Source organism: Rhinoraja longicauda, chromosome 13 (genome assembly GCF_053455715.1).
Source record: "Rhinoraja longicauda isolate Sanriku21f chromosome 13, sRhiLon1.1, whole genome shotgun sequence".
NCBI lineage: Eukaryota > Metazoa > Chordata > Chondrichthyes > Rajiformes > Arhynchobatidae > Rhinoraja > Rhinoraja longicauda.
The window spans coordinates 5,062,506-5,088,164 of NC_135965.1; the positions used below are offsets into that span (position 1 = coordinate 5,062,506).

General features: G+C 42.2%; 1 protein-coding gene across 9 annotated transcripts in view; it reads left to right on the plus strand.

Moving 5' to 3' along the window:
* The first annotated feature begins 3,084 nt into the window (after nucleotides 1–3,084).
* Nucleotides 3,085–25,659, plus strand: part of eif4e2 (eukaryotic translation initiation factor 4E family member 2) — a 400,744-nt gene continuing 378,169 nt past the window's right edge. For 3 of the 9 annotated variants that reach the window (XM_078410250.1, XM_078410247.1, XM_078410249.1), the window contains exons 1-5: nucleotides 3,101–3,270; nucleotides 15,299–15,413; nucleotides 19,338–19,472; nucleotides 21,826–21,930; nucleotides 24,661–24,813. In XM_078410250.1, coding sequence (XP_078266376.1) covers nucleotides 3,251–3,270; nucleotides 15,299–15,413; nucleotides 19,338–19,472; nucleotides 21,826–21,930; nucleotides 24,661–24,813 — 528 coding nt within the window. In that variant the 5' untranslated portion in view covers nucleotides 3,101–3,250. Of the gene's footprint in view, nucleotides 3,271–15,298; nucleotides 15,414–19,337; nucleotides 19,473–21,825; nucleotides 21,931–24,660; nucleotides 24,814–25,659 lie in introns of all 9 variants that reach the window. The other 6 variants (XM_078410241.1, XM_078410242.1, XM_078410245.1 and 3 more) reach the window with 6 other exon arrangements.

Consider the following 25,659-nt stretch of genomic DNA (forward strand, 5'->3'; position numbering starts at 1 on the left):
CTTGGATGGGGGAGGGATGGAGAGAGAGGGAATGCACGGGTTCCTTGAAGTTAGAGAAATCAATATTCATATCCCTGGGCTGTAAGCTGCCCAAGCGAAATATGAGGTGCTGTTTAGCCTCACTCTGACAATGGAGAAGGCCTTTCCATTCCCATACTGAACAAGGGTCTCAACCCGAAACGTCACCCATTCCTTCTCTCCCGAGATGCTGCCTGACCTGCTGAGTTACTCCAGCATTTTGTGAATAAACCCATACTGATCTTTCTGTCCTAGGCCTCCTCCATTGTCAGAGGCTAAATGCAAATTGGAGGAACAGCATCTCATATTTCGCTTGGGCAGCTTACAACCAAATGGTATATTATTTTTCTAGCTTCAAGTAAGGTGGGGTGGGTGGGAAGAGATATGAAGTTGGGGGAGGGTGGGGGGCTGGGGTTGTTTAGTTAGTTACCTAAAATTGGAGAATTCAATGTTCATACCGTTGGTTTGTGAGGTGCTGGTCTTCCAGTATTACGTGCTGGCACTCTGGCAATGAAGGCCAAGGATAGAAAGGTCGGTATGGGAAGGGGAGTTAAAGTAGTTAGCTAACGATTGATGGGTGCATTATTTTGGCTCCCCCAATCCATCCCTCTCAACCACCCTTATCCTCCCTCCCTCCCTCCCTCCCCCCTCCCTCCCTAGGAGTTAGATTTAAACTTTAAAATGTGAATAACTTTTAAAATATAACATCGATTTCAATGAAACGTCTTCCATTATCACCTAAGGGACAACGGTGAGTAAGGTGGGCCTAAAATTGTAGCGCTATCGTGTACCGTTTTGGCTGTAGTTCAAGACCAAACAAACAAATGAGAGTTTTAGTATATAGATGGGCCAAAAGCAGGTAGGTGGGACTAGTGTAGATGGGGCATGTTGGTCGGCATGGGCAAGTTGGGCTGAAGGGGAAGTTGGGCTGTAGGATTTTCCACTCTAAAATAACCGATCAGAATTAAGAGGTTTCTATCCCTAATGTATGATAATCAAAACTTCTTGGCTTTTCAAAGAGGGAGTCAAGAATTTTCTTGGCCAATGCCGACGACATTTCAACACTGCCAAGTGTAGTCTTGCCATTCTTAATAGATATTTGTACACGAGGTGCACATTTTAAACCTTATTTCTGGAGGATAATGATGGAAATATATTTATAAAGTTCACCATTCTGGATCATGAGATTTGATTATTTTTAATCAATTAAAAAATTGTACTGTTTAAGAAATATTTATTTTCTCATATATAAGGCAAGGTAATTGAAAGCTATAATGTTTAACAAAGGGAAAAAAAATTGATAGGTTTTAATATTAGTTGCACCTCTGCAATTAACCTACGTCTTGGGGATGTGGGAGGAAGCCAGAGCACCTGAAGGAAACCCACGTGGTCACAGGGAGAATGTTACAGCCAGACACCTATAACCCCCCCTCCCCCTGCCCGGGTCTCTGGCTCTACCAGCTAGGTCACCATCACGCTGTGAAGACCATGTTTTTTTGTAACTTTTTTAAAAAGTCTGATACTTCACGAGATTCTTGATCTCTAATTTCTGTTTCTGTTGTCTACTGCACAACCGCCAACAGCTGGGCTATCTCGTGCAGTTTTCGCTCGCGTGGGTACCGGTTGCAAAAAGGTTATTTCGATTTTTATGTGGGCAAGTTTGGTGAGATGATCCATGTCCAAGTTGTCGAGCTGTGACTTGAAGAGTGACAAGGTTGGTGCACATCTGGTGGTGTCGGGAAGGATGTTCCACTCTGGGATAGTCCACGGATATAGTAGCTATTTTTGTTTGCTCTAATGCTAGTGTAAATGAAGTGACCTGAGGACTGTCTTGTAAATTTCTGGGTACTGGATTGAATAAAGTGAGATATGTTAATGCTTAACGAAGGCAGGCACGGGGTATTGATTGGGGACGATCAGCCATGAAAGGCCTCCTCCTGCACCTATTTTCTATGTTTCTCTGTTTCTAAGACACTTATTCTCACATTTGAGCATGAAGGACCCCATGACACAACTTCAAAAAGAGCAAGGATGCTCCAGGATCATGTTCAAAATTTTAATACTCAATTCATATTGCACAAAAGATTGATCATTATCCTGCAGTTATAGATTTCCTTCAATAATTAAATCAGCATGCTAAAGAGGTGCATGTATGCTTTTCCTCAGTTTCCACTGTATAGCTCTTTCTAAAAAACTAATTGTTTGTAAATTGATTGGTGCATTCCCAACGCTGCAGAATTACTGCATTTGCTGTGAAATGTTTGGGGGAATCTCCTGAAACTCGCGATGAGAATACAGGGTTTCCCCCATTCATCCAAAGATTGACACAAAATGCTGGAGTAACTCAGCGGCACAGGCAGCATCTCTGGAGAGAAGGAATGGGTGACGTTTCGGGTCAAGACCCTTCCTCAGACTGAGTGTCAGGGGAGAGGGAGACTAGAGAAATGCTGATCAAGGAAATGTTGAATGGTTCACTTCATTGTTGGCTGAGGGTGAGGTGACAAGGAAGGAGGCATACAATCAGCAAAATTAATCAGGAGGATGTGAAACTAGTCAAAGTGGGGGTGGAGGAGCGAGGGATGGAGGGAGTGGGAAAGCAAGGGTTAGTTGAAGTTAGAGAAGTCAATGTTCGTACCGCTGGGGTGTAAGCTGCCCAAGCGAAATGTGGGGTGGTGATTGGCTAATTAATTTATTGCATCGTATGGAAGGCGCATTCCCAATCTCGTTGTACCCCTGTACAATGACAATAAAGATATATTATATTGTTTTGTGTTCCTCCAATTTGCGCTGGGCCTCACTCGACAATGGAGGAGGCCCAAGACAGAAAGGTCAGTGTGGGAAGGGGAGGGGGGGTTAAAGTGCTGAGCAACTGGGAGATCAGGTAGGTTTAGGTGGGGATGTGGGGGGGGTTAAAGTGTGTACAAAGGAACTGCAGACTGGTTTAAACTGAAGACGGACACAAAATGCTGGAGTAATTCAGCGGGACGGGCAGCACATCTCTGGAGAGCGGGAGTGGGCGATGTTTCGGATCGACAGTGTCCGTGAGTGTCCCTCCTCCAGCACCGGCGGCCGTTGCTCTGGTGCGTCACGTGCGAGCGGGCGGGCGCGCGCGGTGCCCCGGATGTCCCGCGCCGTCCCGTCCCGTCCCGTGCAGCGCCGCGGGTGAAGGCGCAGCCGGAGTCGGAGCCGCCGCTCCACGGGGAGTGTCCCCCCCCCTCTCCTCACCGCCGCCATGAACAACAAATTCGACGCGTGAGTCACTGGTTCCTTACCCCACCCCCTCCTCATCCTTTTGCCGCTGGCGCTTCCAGCCGTCCGCTGGCGGCCTTGTTCGCGAAGTCCATCCATTTAAAAATGCCCGGCCGCCCCGCTCTGCTGCAAATGCCTCCTCCATTCCTTCCTTCATTCATTCCTTCATCCAACCACCAAACGCTGGCAGCAAGGCTGCAGTTAGAATCACTTCCATCTCCAAGTGGTTTAACAGCGTCTTCCTCTGTTAACAGTCATTACGAATGAATGTTGCGCAGTGTTGACATTTTCACTTTCTTATTTTGTAAATCAAGGCAGCCCAAGTTGGCCATGCAAAAATACGATGTTTTAGGGACCATCTTGTTGTACGGTTGCAGTGTATCTTCCTTTATTGAGATCTGAGAAATTACTTTCTTTTTGTCACCGTTGGATGATTCTGTGTTTTGACCATTTTTCCAGTAAAAGGTTATTTATGAATGCCCAAAAGATAGAGGCACGAAAGACTGCCAGACGCTTGAATGTGGAGGAACCCGGTGGGCAGGCTACATCTGTGGATAGAAATGGACAGTTGATATCTTGGGTCGGAACACTTCAGGTCTGAAGGAATGGAGGGAGATGCTCTGTATAAAGAGACGAGGGGGCATGGAATAGGTGGATCCAGGTGATCTCCCTCCACATATACTGTCTGACATTCTGAGTTCTTCCAGCAGTTTTTTTTTGTCTTTATATGGTGGGATCAAGGATGATGAGGGTGATGTCAGAAGAGCAATTTTTGTCATGATGGGACTGGTCATTGAGAGTCTGTTCCATCTGTTACCTACATTGTGTTATACAGTCATCTTGAATGTTCTTCACCTTGAGTGATTGTGGGCAAAGGAATCCCTGGGGATATTGCATCTTTTTTCAAGGAGGCTTTGAGTAATACATGACGATTTTTCTTGAGTGCCTGATATTCACTTCCCGAGACAAAACCTAGAATGGGATGTCTTTTTTCCCAAGCCAAAAGATATAAAAACAATTAACTGACCTAAATCCGGTTGGTTGAGTCCGGTTAAATCCAGTCTGTTTCTCCTAATGAATAAAGACTTTTTATATTGACCAGTTTTAGCTTCTAAGTGGTTTAGTTCACGTCACAACATTTGGGAGGGAGACCTCCGGGATATGTTTGTGACCTATTACGTGATGAGCAACTTTGGCAGTCTAAGGGAGGTGAGTTTTTTTAATGGTAGCACCCAATCAAGAAAAAAACATTCACTTGGAGACCCTCATGGTAGAATCATACTCAAAGTTCATTGAGTTTTTATGCTGTTAAGATCAAAGATAACAGCAGGTGGTTCAGTACAATTTCAATAGTTGAAATGATATTGATTACTTTGATAGTTTGAGTGTGACGTGAGGTTCCATTAAATTATACATGTACAATGTAGGGTGGTGAATCTGTGGAATTCTTTGCCACAGAAGGCTGTGGAGGCAAAATAAATGAATATTTTTACGGCAGAGATAGATAGATTATTGATTAGTACGAGTGTCAGGGGTTATGGGGAGAAGGCAGGAGAATGGGGTTAAGAGGGAAAGATAGACCAGCCGTGATAGAATGGCGGGTTAGACTTGATGGGCCGAATGGCCTGATTATGCTCCTATCACTTATGACCTGACAAGGGTGCTTCTGAATGTTCCAACACCTTGGGTTCAAAGTAATTCATGTAGATGGTGTAACAGCTTCTCAGGACAGAGAATCCAGAATAGTGTTGTGAGGGCTGACTCTTGAGTTCACTTACACCAATTACTATTAGACAGATAAATATAATTATGACCATGCTTGATAGAAACATAGAAACATAGAAAATAGGTGCAGGAGTAGGCCATTCGGCCCTTCGAGCCTGCACCGCCATTCAATATGATCATGGCTGATCATCCAGCTCAGTAACCTGTACCTGCCTTCTCTCCATACCCCCTGATCCCTTTAGCCACAAGGGCCACATCTAACTCCCTCTTAAATATAGCCAATGAACTGGCCTCAACTACCTTCTGTGGCAGAGAATTCCACAGACTTACCACTCTCTGTGTGAAGAAATGTTTTCTCATCTCGGTCCTAAAAGACTTCCCCCTTATCCTTAAGCTGTGACCCCTGGTTCTGGACTCCCCCAACATCGCGAACAATCTTCCCGCATCTAGCCTCTCCAACCCCTTAAGAATTTTATATGTTTCTATAAGATCCCCCCTCAGTCTTCTAAATTCCAGCGAGTACAAGCCTAGTCTATCCAGTCTTTCTTCATATGAAAGTCCCGCCATCCCAGGGATCAATCTGGTGAACCTTCTCTGTACTCCCTCTAAGGCAAGAACATCTTTCCTCAGATTAGGAGACCAAAACTACACACAATACTCCAGGTGCGGTCTCACCAATGCCCTGTACAACTGCAGTAGAACCTCCCTGCTCCTAAACTCAAATCCTCTTGCTATGAATACCAACATACCATTCGCTTTCTTCACTGCCTGCTGCACCTGTACGCTTGCTTTCAATGACTGGTGCACCATGACACCCAGGTCACGTTGCATCTCCCCTTCTCTTAATCGGTCACCATTCAGGTAATACTCTGCTTTCCTGTTCTTGCCGCCAAAGTGGATAACCTCACATTTATCCACATTATATTGCATCTGCCATGCATTTGCCCACTCGCCTAATCTATCCAAGTCACTGTGCAGCCTCCTAGCATCCTCCTCGCAGCTAACACTGCCACCCAGCTTCGTGTCATCCGCAAACTTAGAGATGTTGCATTCAATTCCCTCGTCCAAATCATTAATATACACTGTAAATAACTGGGGTCCCAGCACTGAGCCTTGCGGTACCCCACTAGTCACTACCTGCCATTCCGAAAAGGACCAGTTTATTCCTACTCTTTGTTCTTGTCCGCCAACCAATTTTCTATCCACAACACTGAACCCTCAATACCGTGTGCTTTAAGTTTGTACACCAATCTCCTATGTGGGACCTTGTCGAAGGCCTTCTGAAAGTCCAGATACAACACATCGACTGGTTCTCCCTTATCCACTCTACTAGTTACATCCTCGAAAAATTCTATAAGATTCGTCAGACATGATTTGCCTTTTGTAAATCCATGCTGACTTTGTCCATGCTGATGTGTCAAGTGACAAAATAAATCTTGTCTGGAAGCTTCCTACATCTCTATCACAATTACAGTGTAATAAGTCAGTCAGAAGAGAATACGTGGATTGGTTGATCATTTAAGTGAGAAGTCTGGTAAATTGGACAATCAGGCAATTTAATTGGTGATATAAGCAAGACTTGCAAAAGGGTGCAGCCCTGTGAGGGAAGAGCCCTGTGAGAAAAGTGCGAGTTAGTGCCCTGTGAGAAAAGTGCGAGTTAGTGCCCTGTGAGAAAAGTGCGAGTCTTTGGCTGCAAGTCTTCGGCGAGGAGGCTGAGGTGAGGAGGTTACAATTGTTTTAAGCCAGACACAAGGTAATGGTGGAAAAGTTGGTGCAGTGTGTTTCCTGCAAGATGTGGGAAGACAGGGATGTCGCTGGAGCTTCTGGGAGCTACACCTGCAAGAACTCTGTCCAGGTGCAGCTCCTGAAGGGACGTGTGGTGAAGTTGGAGAGGCAGTTGGATGACCTCGGGGCCATCCGGGAATGCGAGAGTTTCCTCGACAGGACCTATTGTGAGGCTGTCACGCCAAGGGTCCAGGTCGGGCGAAGGTGGGAGACTGTTTCAGGGGGGAGTGGACGAGGACTACAGGAGACCCCAGTGGCTGTGCCTATTGCAAATAGGTATACCCTCTTGGGAACTGTCGGGGCAGAAGACGTTTCCAGTCCGAGTGGCGGACCTGTTGGCAAGGATACAGGGGAGACCGAAGTCAGGAAGAGCCGTAGTGGTCGGTGACTCCATCGTCCGAGGGACGGACAGAAGATTCTGTGGCAGCAGGAGGGACTTGAGGATGGTCTGTTGCCTCCCTGGTGCTAGGGTTCAACACATCACGGACCGGCTTCAGAAAATCCTAGTGAGGGAAGGCGATCAACCTGAAGTCGTTGTGCATGTGGGCACGAATGACGTCGGGCGGAAGAGGAAGGAGGTGCTACAGCGGGAGTTTAGAGAGTTGGGAAAAACACTGAGAAGTAGGACGTCGAAGGTGGTTATCTCTGGACTGCTACCGGTACCTCGTGCTGGTGACGCCAGGAACAGAGAGATAGAGGGTATGAATTTATGGCTGAGGGGCTGGTGCAGAGAGCAGGGATTTAGATTTCTGGACCACTGGGATCTCTTCTGGGCTAGGGGTGACTTGTACAAAAGGGACGGGTTACATCTTAACAGCAGGGGGACAAACATTCTGGCAGGCAGGTTTGCTAGTGTGACACCTGTGGCTTTAAACTAAGTAGTGGGGGGGAGGGGTTGACAAATTGTGAATATGAAGATGAGGTAAAAAAAAAAGGGAATACAGGAGATATTGCAAAAGACTCTCGGAAGAATGGGAACAGAAGTTCTAGAGGGGAAAAGAAATTAAGGGCAGGGCCAATTGTGACCGATGTGAGAGGGGAGGTGAATACAGAAGTTAAAGTGTTGTACTTAAATGCACGTAGTATAAGAAATAAAGTGGATGAGCTTGAGGCTCAGTTAGTCATGGGCAAGTATGATGTTGTAGGGATCACTGAGACATGGCTACATGAGGACCAGGGCTGGGAACTGAATATTCAGGGGTACACAACGTATAGAAAAGACAGACAGGTGGGCAGAGGGGGTGGGGTTGCTCTGATGGTAAGGAATGATATTCATTCCCTTGCAAGGGGTGACATAGAATCAGGAGATGTTGAATCAGTATGGATAGAAATGAGAAATTGTAAGGGTAAAAAGACCCTAATGGGAGTTATCTATAGGCCCCCAAACAGTAGCCTCGACATAGGGTGCAAGTTGAATCAGGAGATAAAATTGGCGTGTCAAAAATGTAATGCTACGGTGGTAATGGGAGATTTCAACATGCAGGTAGACTGGGAAAATCAGGTTGGAAATGGACCCCAGGAAAGAGAGTTTGTAGAGTGCCTTCGAGATGGATTCTTAGAACAGCTTGTACTGGAGCCTACCAGGGAGAAGGCAATTCTGGATTTAGTGTTGTGTAATGATCCTGATCTGATAAGGGGACTAGAGGTAAAAGAGCCATTAGGAGGCAGTGATCACAACATGATAAGTTTTACTCTGCAAATGGAAAGGCAGAAGGGAAAATCGGAAGTGTCAGTATTACAGTATAGCAAAGGGGATTACAGAGGCATGAGGCAGGAGCTGGCCAAAATTGACTGGAAGGAGGCCCTAGCAGGGAAGACGGTAGAACAGCAATGGCAGGTATTCCTGGGAATAATGCAGAGGTTGCAGGATCAATTTATTCCAAAGAGGTGGAAAGACTCTAAGGGGAGTAAGAGACACCTGCGGCTGACAAGGGAAGTCAGGGACAGCATAAAAATTAAGGAGAGGAAGTATAACATAGCAAAGAAGAGTGGGAAGACAGAGGATTGGGACTCTTTTAAAGAGCAACAAAAGTTAACTAAAAAGACAATACGGGGAGAAAAGATGAGGTACGAGGGTAAACTAGCCAATAATATAAAGGAGGATAGCAAAAGTTTTTTTAGGTACGTGAAGAGGAAAAAAATAGTCAAGGCAAATGTGGGTCCCTTGAAGACAGAAACAGGGGAATTTATTATGGGGAACAAAGAAATGGCAGACGAGTTAAACCGTTACTTTGGATCTGTCTTCACTGAGGAAGATACACACAATCTCCCAAATGTTCTAGGGGCCGGAGAACCTAGGGTGATGGAGGAACTGAAGGAAATCCACATTAGGCAGGAAATGGTTTTGGGTAGACTGATGGGACTGAAGGCTGATAAATCCCCAGGGCCTGATGGTCTGCATCCCAGGGTACTTAAGGAGGTGGCTCTAGAAATAGTGGAAGCATTGGAGATCATTTTTCAATGTTCTATAGATTCAGGATCAGTTCCTGTGGATTGGAGGATAGCAAATGTTATCCCACTTTTTAAGAAAGGAGGGAGAGAGAAAACGGGTAATTATAGACCAGTTAGTCTGACATCAGTGGTGGGGAAGATGCTGGAGTCAATTATAAAAGACGAAATTGCTGAGCATTTGGATAGCAGTAACGGGATCATTCCGAGTCAGCATGGATTTACGAAGGGGAAATCATGCTTGACAAATCTACTGGAATTTTTTGAGGATGTAACTAGGAAAATTGACAGGGGAGAGTCAGTGGATGTGGTGTACCTCGACTTTCAGAAAGCCTTCGACAAGGTCCCACATAGGAGATTAGTGGGCAAAATTAGGGCACATGGTATTGGGGGTAGGGTACTGACATGGATAGAAAATTGGTTGACAGACAGAAAGCAAAGAGTGGGGATAAATGGGGCCCTTTCGGAATGGCAGGCAGTGACCAGTGGGGTACCGCAAGGTTCGGTGCTGGGACCCCAGCTATTTACGATATACATTAATGACTTAGACGAAGGGATTAAAAGTACCATTAGCAAATTTGCAGATGATACTAAGCTGGGGGGTAGTGTGAATTGTGAGGAAGATGCAATAAGGCTGCAGGGTGACTTGGACAGGTTGTGTGAGTGGGCGGATACATGGCAGATGCAGTTTAATGTAGATAAGTGTGAGGTTATTTACTTTGGAAGTAAGAATAGAAAGGCAGATTATTATCTGAATGGTGTCAAGTTAGGAGGAGGGGGAGTTCAACGAGATCTGGGTGTCCTAGTGCATCAGTCAATGAAAGGAAGCATGCAGGTACAGCAGGCAGTGAAGAAAGCCAATGGAATGTTGGCCTTCATAACAAGAGGAGTTGAGTATAGGAGCAAAGAGGTCCTTCTACAGTTGTACCGGGCCCTGGTGAGACCGCACCTGGAGTACTGTGTGCAGTTTTGGTCTCCAAATTTGAGGAAGGATATTCTTGCTATGGAGGGCGTGCAGCGTAGGTTCACTAGGTTAATTCCCGGAATGGCGGGACTGTCGTATGTTGAAAGGCTGGAGCGATTGGGCTTGTATACACTGGAATTTAGACGGATGAGGGGGGATCTTATTGAAACATATAAGATAATTAGGGGATTGGACACATTAGAGGCAGGAAACATGTTCCCAATGTTGGGGGAGTCCAGAACAAGGGGCCACAGTTTAAGAATAAGGGGTAGGCCATTTAGAACGGAGATGAGGAAGAACTTTTTCAGTCAGAGAGTGGTGAAGGTGTGGAATTCTCTGCCTCAGAAGGCAGTGGAGGCCAGTTCGTTGGATGCTTTCAAGAGAGAGCTGGATAGAGCTCTTAAGGATAGCGGAGTGAGGGGGTATGGGGAGAAGGCAGGAACGGGGTACTGATTGAGAGTGATCAGCCATGATCGCATTGAATGGCGGTGTTGGGTCGAAGGGCTGAATGGCCTACTCCTGCACCTATTGTCTATTGTCCATTGTCTATAATGTTGTGAAATGACTTGAGCTGATTTCTGGTATGATGTCGGCCAGTTAACATCACCCATGGTCTTACATTTGGCTGATGCAAACAAGAATAGAAACCTGTCTGTTTGTTTAGCTGTGCTTTAAATTTCAAACTGATTATTCTTTGCAATAAACATTCGAACAGGTTCTGAAGGCTGGTTTTGAAGTAATGGTTGCTACTTCCACATAATTTTGTAACTCCTGAATAATCCCTAATAAATCCCATTCAAATTTTAGGCTTCATCAACCTTGCGGCTGTTAGCAGTGCTGTTTAGGTTTGGTGGTTCATCAGTCTCTGAGATAAGTTAAAAATGAACATGGGCATTCTTGTACATCCATAGGTGCTTATTGTGAAGGAAGGAACTGCAGGTGCTGGTTTACACTGAAGATGGACACAAAATGCTGGAGTAACTCAGCGGGTCAGGCAGCATAATTCAGATGCCGCCTGACTGCTGAGTTACTCCAGCATTTTGTGTCGATAACGGGTGCTTATTTTTGGCTTTTACGCAGGTGACTTGACATTTCATGCCTTCCAATCAGTTTGTGGATCTTTCATCATAATGAGTGAATTCATCCTTAGTTACGGACTTTGCAAAGTCAACAGATGCAAAATTTGGTCTGCACCATAATTCATTCCAACCCCCTGGATCTAGGATAGACACAAGGCTGGAGTAACTCAGTGGGTCAGACAGCATCTCTGGAGAAAAGGAATAGATGACGTTTCGGGTCGAGGCCCTTCTTCAGACTGAGAGTCAGGGGAAAGGGAAATGAGAGATATTGCGGTTCCTGGACATGCGGCTCATCCCCATCCCCCCCCCCCCACTGCAACTGGATCCCTGACTTCCTATCCCATAGACCACAATCGATAGCGACGGGCAACAAAACATCCTCCATGAAAATTCTCAACATTGGTGCCCTGCAAGGATACATTCTTAACCCCTTGCTATACTTATTATTATGTGGTCAAATTAGGCTCCAACTCCATTTACAATTTTGCAGATGGCACCATTGTAGTGGTAAAGATCTCGAACACTGGTGAGTACAGGAAAGAGATAGAGAGCTTAGTATCATGTTAGCAACAACCTCTCCCTCATTGTCAGCAAGACAAGCTGCTAGTCATCGACTTCAGGAAACAGGATGATGTACATGTCTCAGTCAGCAACAATGGTGCTGAAGTGGAGATGGTTCAGAGCTTCAAGTTCTTGGGTGTAAATATCACCAATAATTTTCCTAGCCCAACCACTTTGATGTTACAGCCAAGTAAACACACCAATACTTTTGCTTCCCAGAAGACTAAGGAAATTTGGCATGTCTCTAATGACCTTTCCCAATTAAAAATAAAATTCACAGTTCAAAGTAATCTATCAGGATGCATCCCACCTTGGTTTGGCTACTGCTCTGCTCAAGACTGCAAAAAAAATTCAGAGGGTTGTGGATGAGGCCTAGACTAATTTGAATCAGCCTCCCACCCTCCCCTAAATTAATTCCATCTTAATGCTGCCTCGTAAAAGGAGCCAAAATAATTAAGGACCACTTACACCTCAATCATTTCCTCTTTTCCCCCTCTCCCAGAAAGCAGAAAATACAAAAGCTTGACAGCACGTGCTACTAGATTAAGGAAAAGATTCTTCCCTATTGTTATAGGACTACTAAACAAACTTATCATAATCTAAGGTCTTAGCCCCGCACTCCCAACCTACCTCATTGCTGCCCTTGGTCTTTTTTTCTGTGTACTTTCTCTGTAGATATAATACTATACCTTGGGTATGCAAGCAAAGAATTTCACTGTGCCTTGTCACATGTGACAAAGTATTCCATTCCATATTCTGCATTCTAATTATTTTTCACTGCACTACCTGTTGCTTTTGTGTATGGCTTCATTGTACTCGTGTATGGTACGATTTGACTGGATAGCATGCAAAACCAATTTTTTCACTACCTCAGTGTATGTGACAATAATAATAAAATACCAATACCAATATATTGAACAGGAAAACCAAGTCTAGCAATTCCAGTCACTCAGCTGCTCTCCTGTTCCATGCCATTTCATTGGTGCTATTTTTATGTCGTATTTTGTTATACTGTTGTTGGCACCTAGCTTTAATAAATGAGTTCATAATCTATCAAGCCCCATCATGAATCCTTTTTCTCCTGCAGTTTTTCCCTAATAGCAAGTCAGTGTTTCAATACTACAAGAACATATAACATGCAGAAGCCGTTTTCCTACACCGTTGAATTATGATGTATCTAATACATGTTCCTAGTGGGGTTTTGGTGAATCATAAAATTCTTATTTCAAACTTTTTGCAGGTACAGCAGGCAGTGAAGAAAGCTAATGGCATATTGGCCTTCATTGCGAGAGGATTTGAGTTTAGGAGCAAGGAGGTCCTACTGCAGTTGTACAGGGCCCTGGTGAGACTGCACCTGGAGTATTCTGTGCAGATTTGGTCTCTTAATTTGAGGAAGGACATTATTGCTATTGAGGAAGTGCAGCATAGGTTCACCAGGTTAATTCCCGGGATGGTTGGACTGACAAATGATGAGAGAATGGGCCGACTGGGCTAGTATTCACTGGAATTTAGAAGGATGAGAGGGGATCTTATAGAAAGATAAAATTCTTAAAGGATTGGACAGGTTAGATGCAGGAAAAATGTTCCCGATGTTGGGGGAGTCCAGAACCTGGGGTTACAGTGTAAGAATAAGGGGTAGGCCATTTAGGACTAAGATGAGGAAAAACTTTTTCATTCAGAGTTGTGAATCTGTGGAATTTTCTGCCACAGAAGGCAGTGGAGGCCAATTCACTGGATGTTTTCAAGAGAGAGTTAGATTTAGCTCTTCGGGCTAAAGGAATCAAGGGATAGTGAAAAAGCAGGAATGGGGTACTGATTTTGGATGATCAGCAATGTTCATATTGAATGGCAGTGCTGGCTCGATGGGCCGAATAGCCTATTCCTGCAGCTATTTTCTATGTTTCTGTTTTATCTTGTCAGCACCATGGATCTTGGCACAGTGCTTCTTCCATTATGAGGCTCGAGTTGTTGAAGAAAGTGGAGTACATGTACTGAAGAGATGTAATGAAATGAACTTCAGAGGCTGGTTTATACCAAAGATAGACAGAAAATGCTGGAGTAACTTAGCGGGTCATGCAGCATCTCTGGAGAAAATTGATTGGTGATGTTTTGGGTCAGGACACTTCAGACTGAATTCTGTTGAAGTCAGATCTGTCCATCTGTTGAAGAGATGTGTTATAAGTTTGAATCATAGAATTTGCATCATTTTTGGCTTTCTGAAGATATGTTCACAAACATCTTTCCTTTTTTTTTTTCTCCTGGGCTGTTTATCTACTAAAAATGTATCTATCCATTTTGCATGGTGTTATGAATTCTGCATTTACCACTGCTTCTAATAAGGGATTTGAAGTCCTAAAAAAATTCCTTTAGTAACTCATAACATTATTTTGTTCATTGGCTCGTAGAACTATTTTTTCTGATTAATTTAAAACAAAACCTTGTTTTCATCAGATCTCTTGTTAACTTTGTTGGTCCATTGAAATCTGAATCAGATTATTTACTCATTTCTCATAACTGGGCAGCACAGTGACATGGCTGGTAACACTACTGTCTCATAGCTCCAGAGATTAATATTCAATCCTGACTTCTATTGCTATCTCTGTGGAGTTTTCAAATTCTCCCTGTGACAATGTGGGTTTCCTTCATGTGCTCCAGTTTCTTTCCACAAAACACACTGGGTTAATTGGCTACTGTAAATTTCCCTGGGGTGAAAACAGGTTACAGGGAAACATTTAGTATTGGAATAGGATTGACTATTCAGCGAGTCACCAGATGGGTTGAAATAGTATCCTGCATTGCTGTTTGGAAATTGGAAGGCTGAAATCTGTTCTGTTATCCAAGTGAATCACCTACTACTCTCTTAAGGTGATTCCCAATCAATGGCGTGAAAACTTATCATACTATTACTTGTCATACACAATTTATTGTGTGGCTCAATGGCACTGACCTGAATTAAGCAGGACAATCAGTGCCATTGAACCAAACAATAAATTGTATGAAACAAGTAATTGGTGGGTAAACATAGGGTATGGTTAAGAATCAATGGAGGAACTCTATTATAACATCTAGTTTAAGAAAAAAAAATCATCAACAATCTATGACTTGACAGTTATTAATAATTGCATCTGTATGTGAGTGGGTGAGAGATTAGGGTCCAGTGAATGTCTTCACTTGAAGACATACTGTGCCTTGAACATGTAGATAAATTAATTGAATGTTCCTCACACACTTTTTACAGATTGTGCAACTTGTAATTTATGAAGATCATGTGTAGAACATTTTCAGAGCTACCGGTTATGTATTTGTAATTTCAGTTTATGGCATTATTTGCCAGATCATGTTGTAAGCAAAGACCATTTAACCTACCGATAAACCACTTCTTTTTCCATTCAATAGAAAATGATTGTTACACTATTTTTGAAGAGCATTTTCAATCGTAATAGTTGAGAAACTCTTTCCTCATTTGCAGTTTAAAAGATGATGATAGTGGAGACCAAGAACAACATGAGAATAACCACTCACAGAAAGAGAATGAGAAAGAAAAAACAGATAAAGAGAAGACTCAAAACATCACCAAAAGGAAGGTAGGAGCGTAACACATTGCTTTAAGAAAAAGAGAGCTTAAACAACTGCCAACTGTCTCACTCATGCACTTCTTGGTGAAATAAACGTGTGGAAAGCGGTGAAATAAACATGTGGATTCAAAGTGGGCTTTATTTGCCTGTTAACGTCTAACATTTGCGCAAATAATCTAATAGCGATATTCCTTACTTAAGGTTCAGAGTTTATTAACTTTAATCTGACTGCGGACACATTGATAACATTGCCTTTCGTTCTGCCCTTCTATGTCACAATTTGAGCCTCTCATATTCTACATCAATCTACAGATAATCTGCTTACTTCTGATGACTGACCAGATCACCCTTTCCTGACTGCAGCCTTTGTGGTCCTCATCCTAAGCGTTGCTGGTAACTGTGTAGGAAAGATCTGCAGATGCTGTTTTAAGTCGAAGATAGACACAAAAAGCTGGAGTAACTCAGTGGGTCAGATAGCATGGACTGTCTGACCTACTGAGTTACTCCAGCTTTTTGTGTCTATCTGCTGGTAACTGTCCAGGTCATGCTTTGCCATCTGGTGTGCTTTCATGTCTGAAGTTTGACATTTAAGATAATAACGAATAAAATTGCAACTTCTTTGATCTAACACTTTCTTTTTTTGAGCAAATAAGGCTTCTGTTCTCCTTGCTCACCATGAAGTCTGTACCAACAACTTGTTTTAATTTTATTACATATAAATTCACAGTTTTGAATTGCAATTCAGGATGAACCAATGTAAATGTCAAGTACAATCTCAGTAGTTGCTGTGCAGTGTTCCACCAAGTGGGAAGACCACCTTAATGAAATTGCATATTGTTAGTAGGGTTATATTTCGGGTGTATAAAATATAAACTTCTAAACAATCCCCCTTCCCAGTACCATGCTCTTTTGTTGAAATGAGCTTGCCACCGATTGATATAAATTGCCATATTCAAATGAACAAGTCCCTCTGACTCTTAGCATGGTTCCCATAAAGGAGCTCGGTGTTTACTTCAATAGCTGAAATGATTTTCTATGTTAAATTCGGGAGCCTTTGATGATTAGTATTCCCAAGGGTTTTGCCAAACAAACTGTATAACTATATCGTGAATATTATAAACTCGTGGACAGTCGAAAACACATGTTTAAAGAATTTAAGAAGTGGTGATTCAGTTCTAAATTACCAGTACTAGTGCAGAGCAGAGTTCAAATCACATTTTGCAATTGTGGAATTCACCTGGAACCAAGGGCCATGGTCTCAGAATAAGGATTAGGTCAGTAATGGCTGTGATGAAGAGATCATTTCCCAAGACTAGATCAAGTGTGGTTCTCTCCGGTGTGGTGTCCTCTACATATTGCTGGAGAAAACTCTCCCGAACACTTTTGACAAATTGTGCCTCATCTACACCTTTCACACTGATATTCCCAGTCAATATTGGGAAAATTAAAAACATCTACTATGACAACCTTATTTGACCTGAAGCTGTCTGCAATCTTTTGGCATATTTGTGCTTTGAATTCCTGTTGACTATTAGGAAGCCTGTAGTACACCCCCAACAAGGTGATCAACCCTTTCTTGTTCCTTAGCTCCACCTATATAGCCTCACCAGATGAACCGTCCGTAATGTCATGTCTGACTACTGCCGAGACATCCTCCTTAACCAATAACCCAATACCCCTTCCTCTTTTACCTTGTGTCTGTCTCTCCTGAAGCATCTGTACCCTGAAACATTGAGCTGCCTGTCCTGCCCCTCTTAACCAGGTTTCCGTAATGGCTACAACGTCCCAGTTGCCCGTATCTATCCATGCCCTAAGCTCATCTGCCTTATCCGTCAGGTCTCTTGCATTAAAATACGTGCAGTTTAAACTAACATTCCTTCCTCGCTCTCTGCCTTTCTCCTGCCTATTCTGTCCTCAATACTTTCTCTCAACTCCCTCCATACCAACTTTAACCTCTCACCTGCCTTGGTCCTGTATAAGATGCCACAGAAATACAGAGGCTACAATGCAAGATGCAAACCACTGGTTAGCCTAAAAAATAGGATGGCCAGGTTACAGTTTGCCAAGAAGTACATAAAAGAGCAACCACAGTTCTGGAAAAAGGTCCTGTGGACAGTTGAGATGAAGATTAACATATCAGAGTGATGGCAAGAGCAAAGTATGGAGGAGAGAAGGAACTGCCCAAGATCCAAAGCATACCACCTCATCTGTGAAACATGGTGGTGGGGGTGTTATCATATCATATCATATCATATCATATATATACAGCCGGAAACAGGCCTTTTCGGCCCACCAAGTCCGTGCCGCCCAGCGATCCCCGTACATTAACACTATCCTACACCCACTAGGGACAATTTTTACATTTACCCAGCCAATTAACCTACATACCTGTACGTCTTTGGAGTGTGGGAGGAAACCGAAGATCTCGGAGAAAACCCACGCAGGTCACGGGGAGAACGTACAAACTCCTTACAGTGCAGCACCCGTAGTCAGGATCGAACCTGAGTCTCCGGCGCTGCATTCGCTGTAAAGCAGCAACTCTACCGCTGCGCTACCGTGCCGCCCACATGGCCTGGGCATGTGTGGCTGGTGAAGGTACTGACTCACTTATCTTCATTGATGATACAACTGCTGATGGTAGTAGCATAATGAATTCTGAAGTGTATAGACACATCCTTTCTGTTCAAGTTCAAACAAATGCCTCAAAACCTATTGGCCGACGGTTCATTCTACAGCAAGACAATGATCCCAAACATACTGCTAAAGCAACAAAGGAGTTTTTCAAAGCTAAAAAATGGTCAATTCTTGAGTTGCCAGGTCAATCACCCAATCTGAACCCAATTGAGCATGCCTTTAATATGCTGAAGAGAAAACTGGACGGGACTGGACGGGACCAGCCCCGAAAACTCGCATAAGCTAAAGATGGCTGCAATACAGGCCTGGCAGAGCATCACCAGAGAAGACACCCAGCAACTGGTGATGTCCATGAATCGCAGACTTCAAACAGTCATTACATGCAAAGGATATGCAACAAAATACTAAACATGACTACTTTCATTTACATGACATTGCTGCGTCCCAAACATCATGGTGCCCTGAAATGGGGGGACTATGTATAAACACTGCTGTAATTTCTACATGGTGAAACCAAAATGTATAAAAATGGCCTTTATTAAAATCTGACAATGTGCACTTATCAGGATCCTATTAATGTGCACAATGTGGTTAACATGTGATTTTTTTCTATTACAAATCTCAAATTGTGGAGTACAGAGGCAAATAAAGAAATGATGGGTCTTTGTCCCAAACATTATGGAGGGCACTGTATATTGTTTTTGCCAACATGCTCAACAACCTCCAGCTGCTGCCCTTGATGATGTCAAGCAACTGCTCGAAGACGGCTCCGAGAGAATTAGATACTTTGGTCAAATATTTTTCTCAAGTTTGAATAAAAAGCCAAATAAATGGTGTTCAGGTGTCTGTTCTATCATTTTTGTGTTTTTTTGTGAAATAACTGCTTTAAATTGATGTTTAACAAATCCAGTTTTGACTTTACAAGATGTACCTTTGTAAATTTTAACATGAAGTTTGGATGATATTTTGTGAAAAGGATAACTTGTAGGAAATGCAAATTCAATGCAAAAGTGGGGAAATAATGTGTTGACTTTCCTGGATGTTTTATAATCTTGATTTTTTTAAATGTGCACAAGATCTGGTTTAACATACAAACATTTTACTGGTACGGACAAATATAAATTAACCAGGCAGCAAAAGCAATGTATGGAAGTAAGGAAGTATGTGTAACAAGGAAGTAAAATTGACTTTTAAAGCTGCCTGCTACAGTCAAGAAAGTATTAATTACTGTTTAAAAATCAGGCGCATAACCATACAACAAAATCCTGCATTTTCATTGTAATGTTTTGTTCCCCACAGGCAGTTGTCCCTGGCCCAGGAGAACACCCTCTACAGTACAACTATACATTTTGGTATTCCAGACGTACACCAGGTCGACCCACCAGCTCTCAGAGCTATGAGCAAAATGTTAAACAGATTGGAACATTTGCATCTGTGAGCAGCAGGTTTTTCACTCGCCATTAAGGATTTTACTAGGGCAAGGTTATCGGATAGGAGATTTTATTTATTGGATTTTCTTTATTCTTGTCTTTGTTGCTTTGCATATCTTACTGCAAAGAAATTCAGGACAATTTTTAGCAAGAGAAAGAATATAATTTTTTGTCTTAATCTCTGGTGCAATGTTAAAGTGCCTTGAAATTAATCCTACCCACTATTGCAGTAACATTTGAATGTTGTATTCTGCCTCAACGTAAATGGAATGAATTTCAAAAGTAGAGTGCAAGACGCTGATGTTTCTGTTGAATATTATCCATCCACATTAGAATTGGGAAGTGCTTTTGCTATTAGTTGTTGGAGTATTGTGTTCTGTTTTGGTCATACGCCATTAAGATGGAAAAAGTGTAGAGAAAATTTATGAGGATGTTGCCAGGACTCGAGGGCCTGAGCTGTCGGGAGATGTTGGGCAGACTAGAACTTTATTCATTTAAGTGCAGGAAGCTGAGGGGCACAGAGGTGTAAAAGATTATAAGGGGAATAGATAGGGTGAATGCACAGATGAATGAAGAACTAGAGGGAATGAGAGGGGGAAAATTTAATAGGATCCTGAGGGGCCACATTTTACACAGAGAATGGTGGGTATATGGAACGAGCTTCCAGAGGAAGTAGTTGAGGCAGGTACAATAACAGCATTTAAAAGTAATTTGGACAGGTATATAGATAGGAGAGGTGCAGAGGAATATGGGCCTAACGCTGGCAAATAGGAATAGCTTGGATGGGGTACCTTGGTCAGTATGGAAGAGTTGGCCAAAGAGCCTGTTTCTATAATTAAGGTATTTATGAGCAAATTATCAACCAGGTTAATATTTTTCAATCATACTGCAACAATTTTATTTCTTCATCTGTTATGCTAACTATTCCTCATTTGAATATTCCAAATGATAAACTGCAAATAATGATTTCATTGGTAGTAAGTTCATAATGCAGACCATTTAGATTTTTCAACTGAATTATTTTAAATAATTTAAGTGGACCTGGGTCAATAAATGTCAAATTAAAAAGGATTTTTTTTACCAGTTTTATATTTAATCTAATTCTTTATTTTGAATTATAATGTACCAAGCCAAATTGAAAGTGGCCAATGCAACATTTGTTCTTGCTTTCCAATTATAATGACACCAATGATTCGGTGCTCTAACTAATGATTTAATCACATGTAATACACATTTAGCGAATTTAATAAATAAATTGCAGCTTTTTTTTTACATGACCTGCATGCTGTTTGTCCTATTTCTGTACAAGGGCAAGTGAGAAATTTTTATTAGATCTATTGGGATTGGTAATAGAAATTGTTATCAATTGTTGCATTAACCTTGAAAGCATGACTCCCATCTTTTTGTTGTGCAGTGGTAGTGTACGATTTGCTTGTTTGATAACTGAAACTGACCTGTGCCTTCCCAAAAGTGGTGATTGTTAGGTGAGTTTTGATTATGAATGATGGATGTCTTTATTGATACTGCATATAAAAAGAGAGAAACAAGTAGGAGTGGATCTATTGGCGAGTCTAGTGTTTGCTGTATCTTTGTACAGCTTGGAAACTTTCAATGAGCCCTTTAAAACCGACCCAAAACATACACTTAACATACACTTAAATTTTAAGAGGAATAATAATTGCTATTTGAAATTGAACCTGGGAGTTTATACGAGGTAATAATCTCATTGAGGGATTGAATTGACATGATTACAAAAATAGTTCATGAAAAGTTGCAGACTCGGTGAAACAGCAGTGAAATCAAATTCCTTTCTTCAATTTGCTGGCAGGAGGTGCCATAATATTCATTGATGGCCACTTTGGCAACTTATTATTTTAATGAAGAACTATTTATCACTAGATATTCAGTTAATAGATAATAATCTATTTAGGTAGCTAAAAGTAACAATGATTGCTCTTTATGAGTATTTTGCTAAATTTTTAATGGAAGATTACAAATATATTTTGCTATTGTCTCCTAACTGTCCAGTCGGAGACTGGTCTGATTAGTTTGGCACTGGTCTAATTAGTATTGAAAATATTTATACGGTGAAATTTTAACTTGCAGAGGCACAAAGAAAATCACACTGTCTGTATTTATGCACATCATTTTCCATTTGTTCAGAATCAAAGGATGTCCTTATTGGTCTCTTTCAGTAGTTATCCGATAATTAATTTGGTCCTGCCATCATGCCATTCTCATTTTTATATAAAGTTCAAAATCCTCAGTTCTTTGTGCCTTGCACAATGTTAAATTAGCTCAGGATACTGTCGCAAATGTGCTTAAATTTCATCAGATATTTTCCTTCCTTTCTGTAGGTTGAACAGTTCTGGAGGTTTTATAGCCATTTAGTTCGACCTGGTGACCTCACAGGGCATAGTGACTTTCACCTGTTCAAAGATGGCATTAAACCAATGTGGGAGGTGAGCAGATATCATTTCTGGGTAAAGTAAAGGTGACTAATTGCATTTCCATTCAGAATTTTTTTTTAATGCTTGTGCAATTTTAATGCATAGGTTTACTAAATAGTATATTGAAGTAACATTTGTAACTTTTTTGTTCCATGTTATGAACTTTTTCTAATACTGTATTAGAACAATTTTACTAACTCTTCTGCAGTGGAGGAAGCCATGTATAATTCTTCTCTGAGAAAAATCCCATATTAATTTATTTACATAAAATTCTGTATCCTCTCTGAATGACACATATTTTATTTCTGGTGCTACTCCATTTTGTAAGAGTTACTGAGAACAGTAAAACTTCAGTGATCTTTGTGAATTTGAACAATAACCTGAACCCTCACCCTAATTGCTGACCGAGCTGGTCCCAGCCTCAAGGATATAATTGGCAGTTTTGACCAGAATAAGGTGAAGAAAAACCCAAGATGGAGGTAGAAATGTTTTTACCTCTCATCAATCTAACTGCTAGGATGCACTTTTCTATGATAATATTAGAAAGTGTGATTTTTGTTTTTCTCTCTTTTTCTTCCCCCATCCCCCAACAGTATGGTGTAGCTGAAGTTCTCCCTTCACATTGAGAGCATTCTTCATCGTGTTGTGTAGCACAACCAGCGTGCTAAATAGGATAGATTAGCAACACACCCAGTGGTTTAAACTGGGCATTTATGAGCCATCACTGAAGCAGAACTGTATCCATCACATTTTGTGACTACGTAGCACTTAGCATCTATCCGCTTACCATTGTCATCAACTTATCTTCTAACCCTGTTTCAGTGAGGAGTGTGGATCACTACCTCCCAAATTGTTTCCCCTGGAAACAATCCCATATCCTATCTCTTTTCTTGGAAACAAATCTAGAATAACGTTCTCCTTGGATTGAAAGTGCTGATCAAAGGTTCGGCTATACATATTTCAGGGATACTTATCCTGAAATATTTTACTCTTTCCCCTCTTGGCTGCATTGGATATTTGAAATCCCTCAGCTTCTCCACTCTACTCTTTTTAGTTTTCTAAAATTTTCTAGCAGATGTGTGCCTTCATCTCTGCTATTATTTAGTGAACTCTCAGGAGATCCCCATCCCCGTCACACTTTTGTAACATTCCTATAGGAAAGATAAAGTGTTCTTCATCTTGACTTTGGGTGAGCCGGATCTCGTTAATTGCCAGCTCATCACAACCTCATACAGAAACATGCATGCAGCCTGTTATTTCTTTTTCTGCATTTATACATGTGTAGTTCAACCATGCCTTTGTCAGAAGAACTGCTGCTTCATGTTGAATTGACTCGGCTTCAATCCTGACCTCTGCTGCTATCTGTATGGAACTTGCTCATTCTCCCTATGACCTCCTGGGTGCTCTGGTTTCCTTCCACATTCCAAAGACGTGCACATTGTTCAATTAATTGGCCACTAAGCTGCCCTTTGTGTATGTTTAAGTGGTGGAACCTGAGAGCTGTAGATGGGAATGTGGGAGCAAAAAATGGATTGGAGAAGAACGGCTGCTTGATAGTCAGTGTGGACTTGGTGGGCCAAGTTACCTGTTTCCATGCTCTCTGGGACCATGGCTCTCTACCACAAATGTTTTAAATTGTCATTTTGCACATACCAGTTAAATCAATGAATTGGCTTTCCAAGAAAAAAGGCTTCACCAACTGCACATGACTCGTGCATCAGTACTATCAGCCTCACCACTCACTTTCACATTATGCAGATTCTTAAGAGCCTTAAATCAAATCCTCCACATTTGTGATGTGTATTCTATGTTTAGCCCACGTTAACTTTAAAGTCTACATAGAGAATTTGAGCTACCTTCTAGATCATCTTAAGGCCAAGCATCCGGATCATTGATTTTGATTCTCTATCCACCAATGAATCGTTTTTTCCATTTCCAAAAACACACTATGACGTTGCCTTGTAATCTTGATGAATTTCAAGATCCATTTCTGCATCCATGTTTTCCAGAGATGCTGCCTGACCCGCTGAGTTATTCCAGTAATTTGTCTTTTCCTGGGGATAAATTGTTATGAATAAGTTGTTCAAACAGTCAGAATGAATGAAGAGCAGAGATGGCTGATGTGGGAGGGGTTGGTAATGGCTAGAATGTTGTATTTGACTTTTGAATTATGTTGAAGCAGCATCTTGTTCCATTTTGCTAATTGCCAAAGAGTAGGCACTACTGGTTTCAGACAGGAGCTTGGCCTCAGATGCTGGGATGTAATGAAGAATGACATGCTTGTGCTTAAATAAGCAGTGATTAACTGTGATTTTCAATCATACATAATGATACTGTTGGCTTTCATCAGTTGAGTTTAGGTTATGGAAATCTGTAGTATCAAGGAATGATAGGAAACCTGCTGCTTGACTATTAAGGCCACAGAGTAACCAAGATGGAATCACAAGTACTGCAGATGCTGGAATTTTGAGCAAGAAACTGCTGGAGGAACTCGTCGGGGCAGACAACATCTGTTGAAGAAAGTGAACAGACATCTGAAGGCTCCCGACACGAAATGTCATCTGCACATTTCCCTCCACAGATTCAGCCTAACCTGTTGAGTTCCTTCAGTGGTTTGTTTTTTTTGCTCAGTGTAGCCAAGAGAATCACCTTGAACAGTCACAGCAGATTTTGAGGGTGAGTGGTTAAAGTAAGTGGATGATATTTTAATAGATTTGAAGTTATCATTTTTTGTCTTTCCAGGATGACGCTAATAAGAATGGTGGAAAATGGATTATCCGTTTGCGAAAGGGACTAGCATCACGCTGCTGGGAAAATTTGATTTTGGCAATGTTGGGGGAACAATTCATGGTTGGAGAGGAGATATGTGGAGCTGTTGTTTCTGTTCGATTTCAGGTATCCCTCTTCTGGAGAAAGTTGTTTGTCAGTTTTGATTTTATTTGAAGTTTTGCATAATGTTGATCCAACAGTGTTTTATTGTCATATGTCTCCAAACAGAACAATGACATTTTTACTTGGGGCAGCACAATAGATATGTAAACATAGTACTCTGTAAACACCATAACCAGCAACAAAAAAAGTTCAGTATATTAAAAGCAAACAATAATAGTGGAAGAAAAAAAAACTATGTCTCCAAGTCAATGTACTTTGGAACTTAGTTGGAGGTTAGAAACATAGAAACATAGAAAATAGATGCAGGAGGAGGCCATTCGAGCCAGCACCGCCATTCATTGTGATCATGGCTGATCGTCCACAATCGATAACACGTGCCTGCCTTCTCCCCATATCCCTTGATTCCACTAGCCCCGAGAGCTCTATCTAATAGCCTTGTTCACCCTGTACACTGCAGACTTCAGGCACAGGTCTGCAAACTCCTATCTACAGAAGTTCTCTGATGACTGCCATCGTCAGCCTCATCACAGGCGACGATGACAGGGCGTACAGAGAACTGATCAAGGAGTTTGTGGACTGGTGCCAGCGGAACTGCCTCCGGATCAACGCGGGGAGAACCAGGGAGATGGTGGTAGATTTCCGCAGGCGCATCCAGGTCCCCCCAACACCGGTGAACATCCAGGGAATGGACATCGAGAGGGTGGATTCTTATAAGTACCTGGGTGTCTACCTCAACAATAAACTGGACTGGACCGAAAACACCGATGCGCTATACAGAAAAGGCCAGAACAGACTCTATCTGCTATGGAGACTCAGGTCCTTTGGAGTGCAGGGGGCACTCCTAAGGAC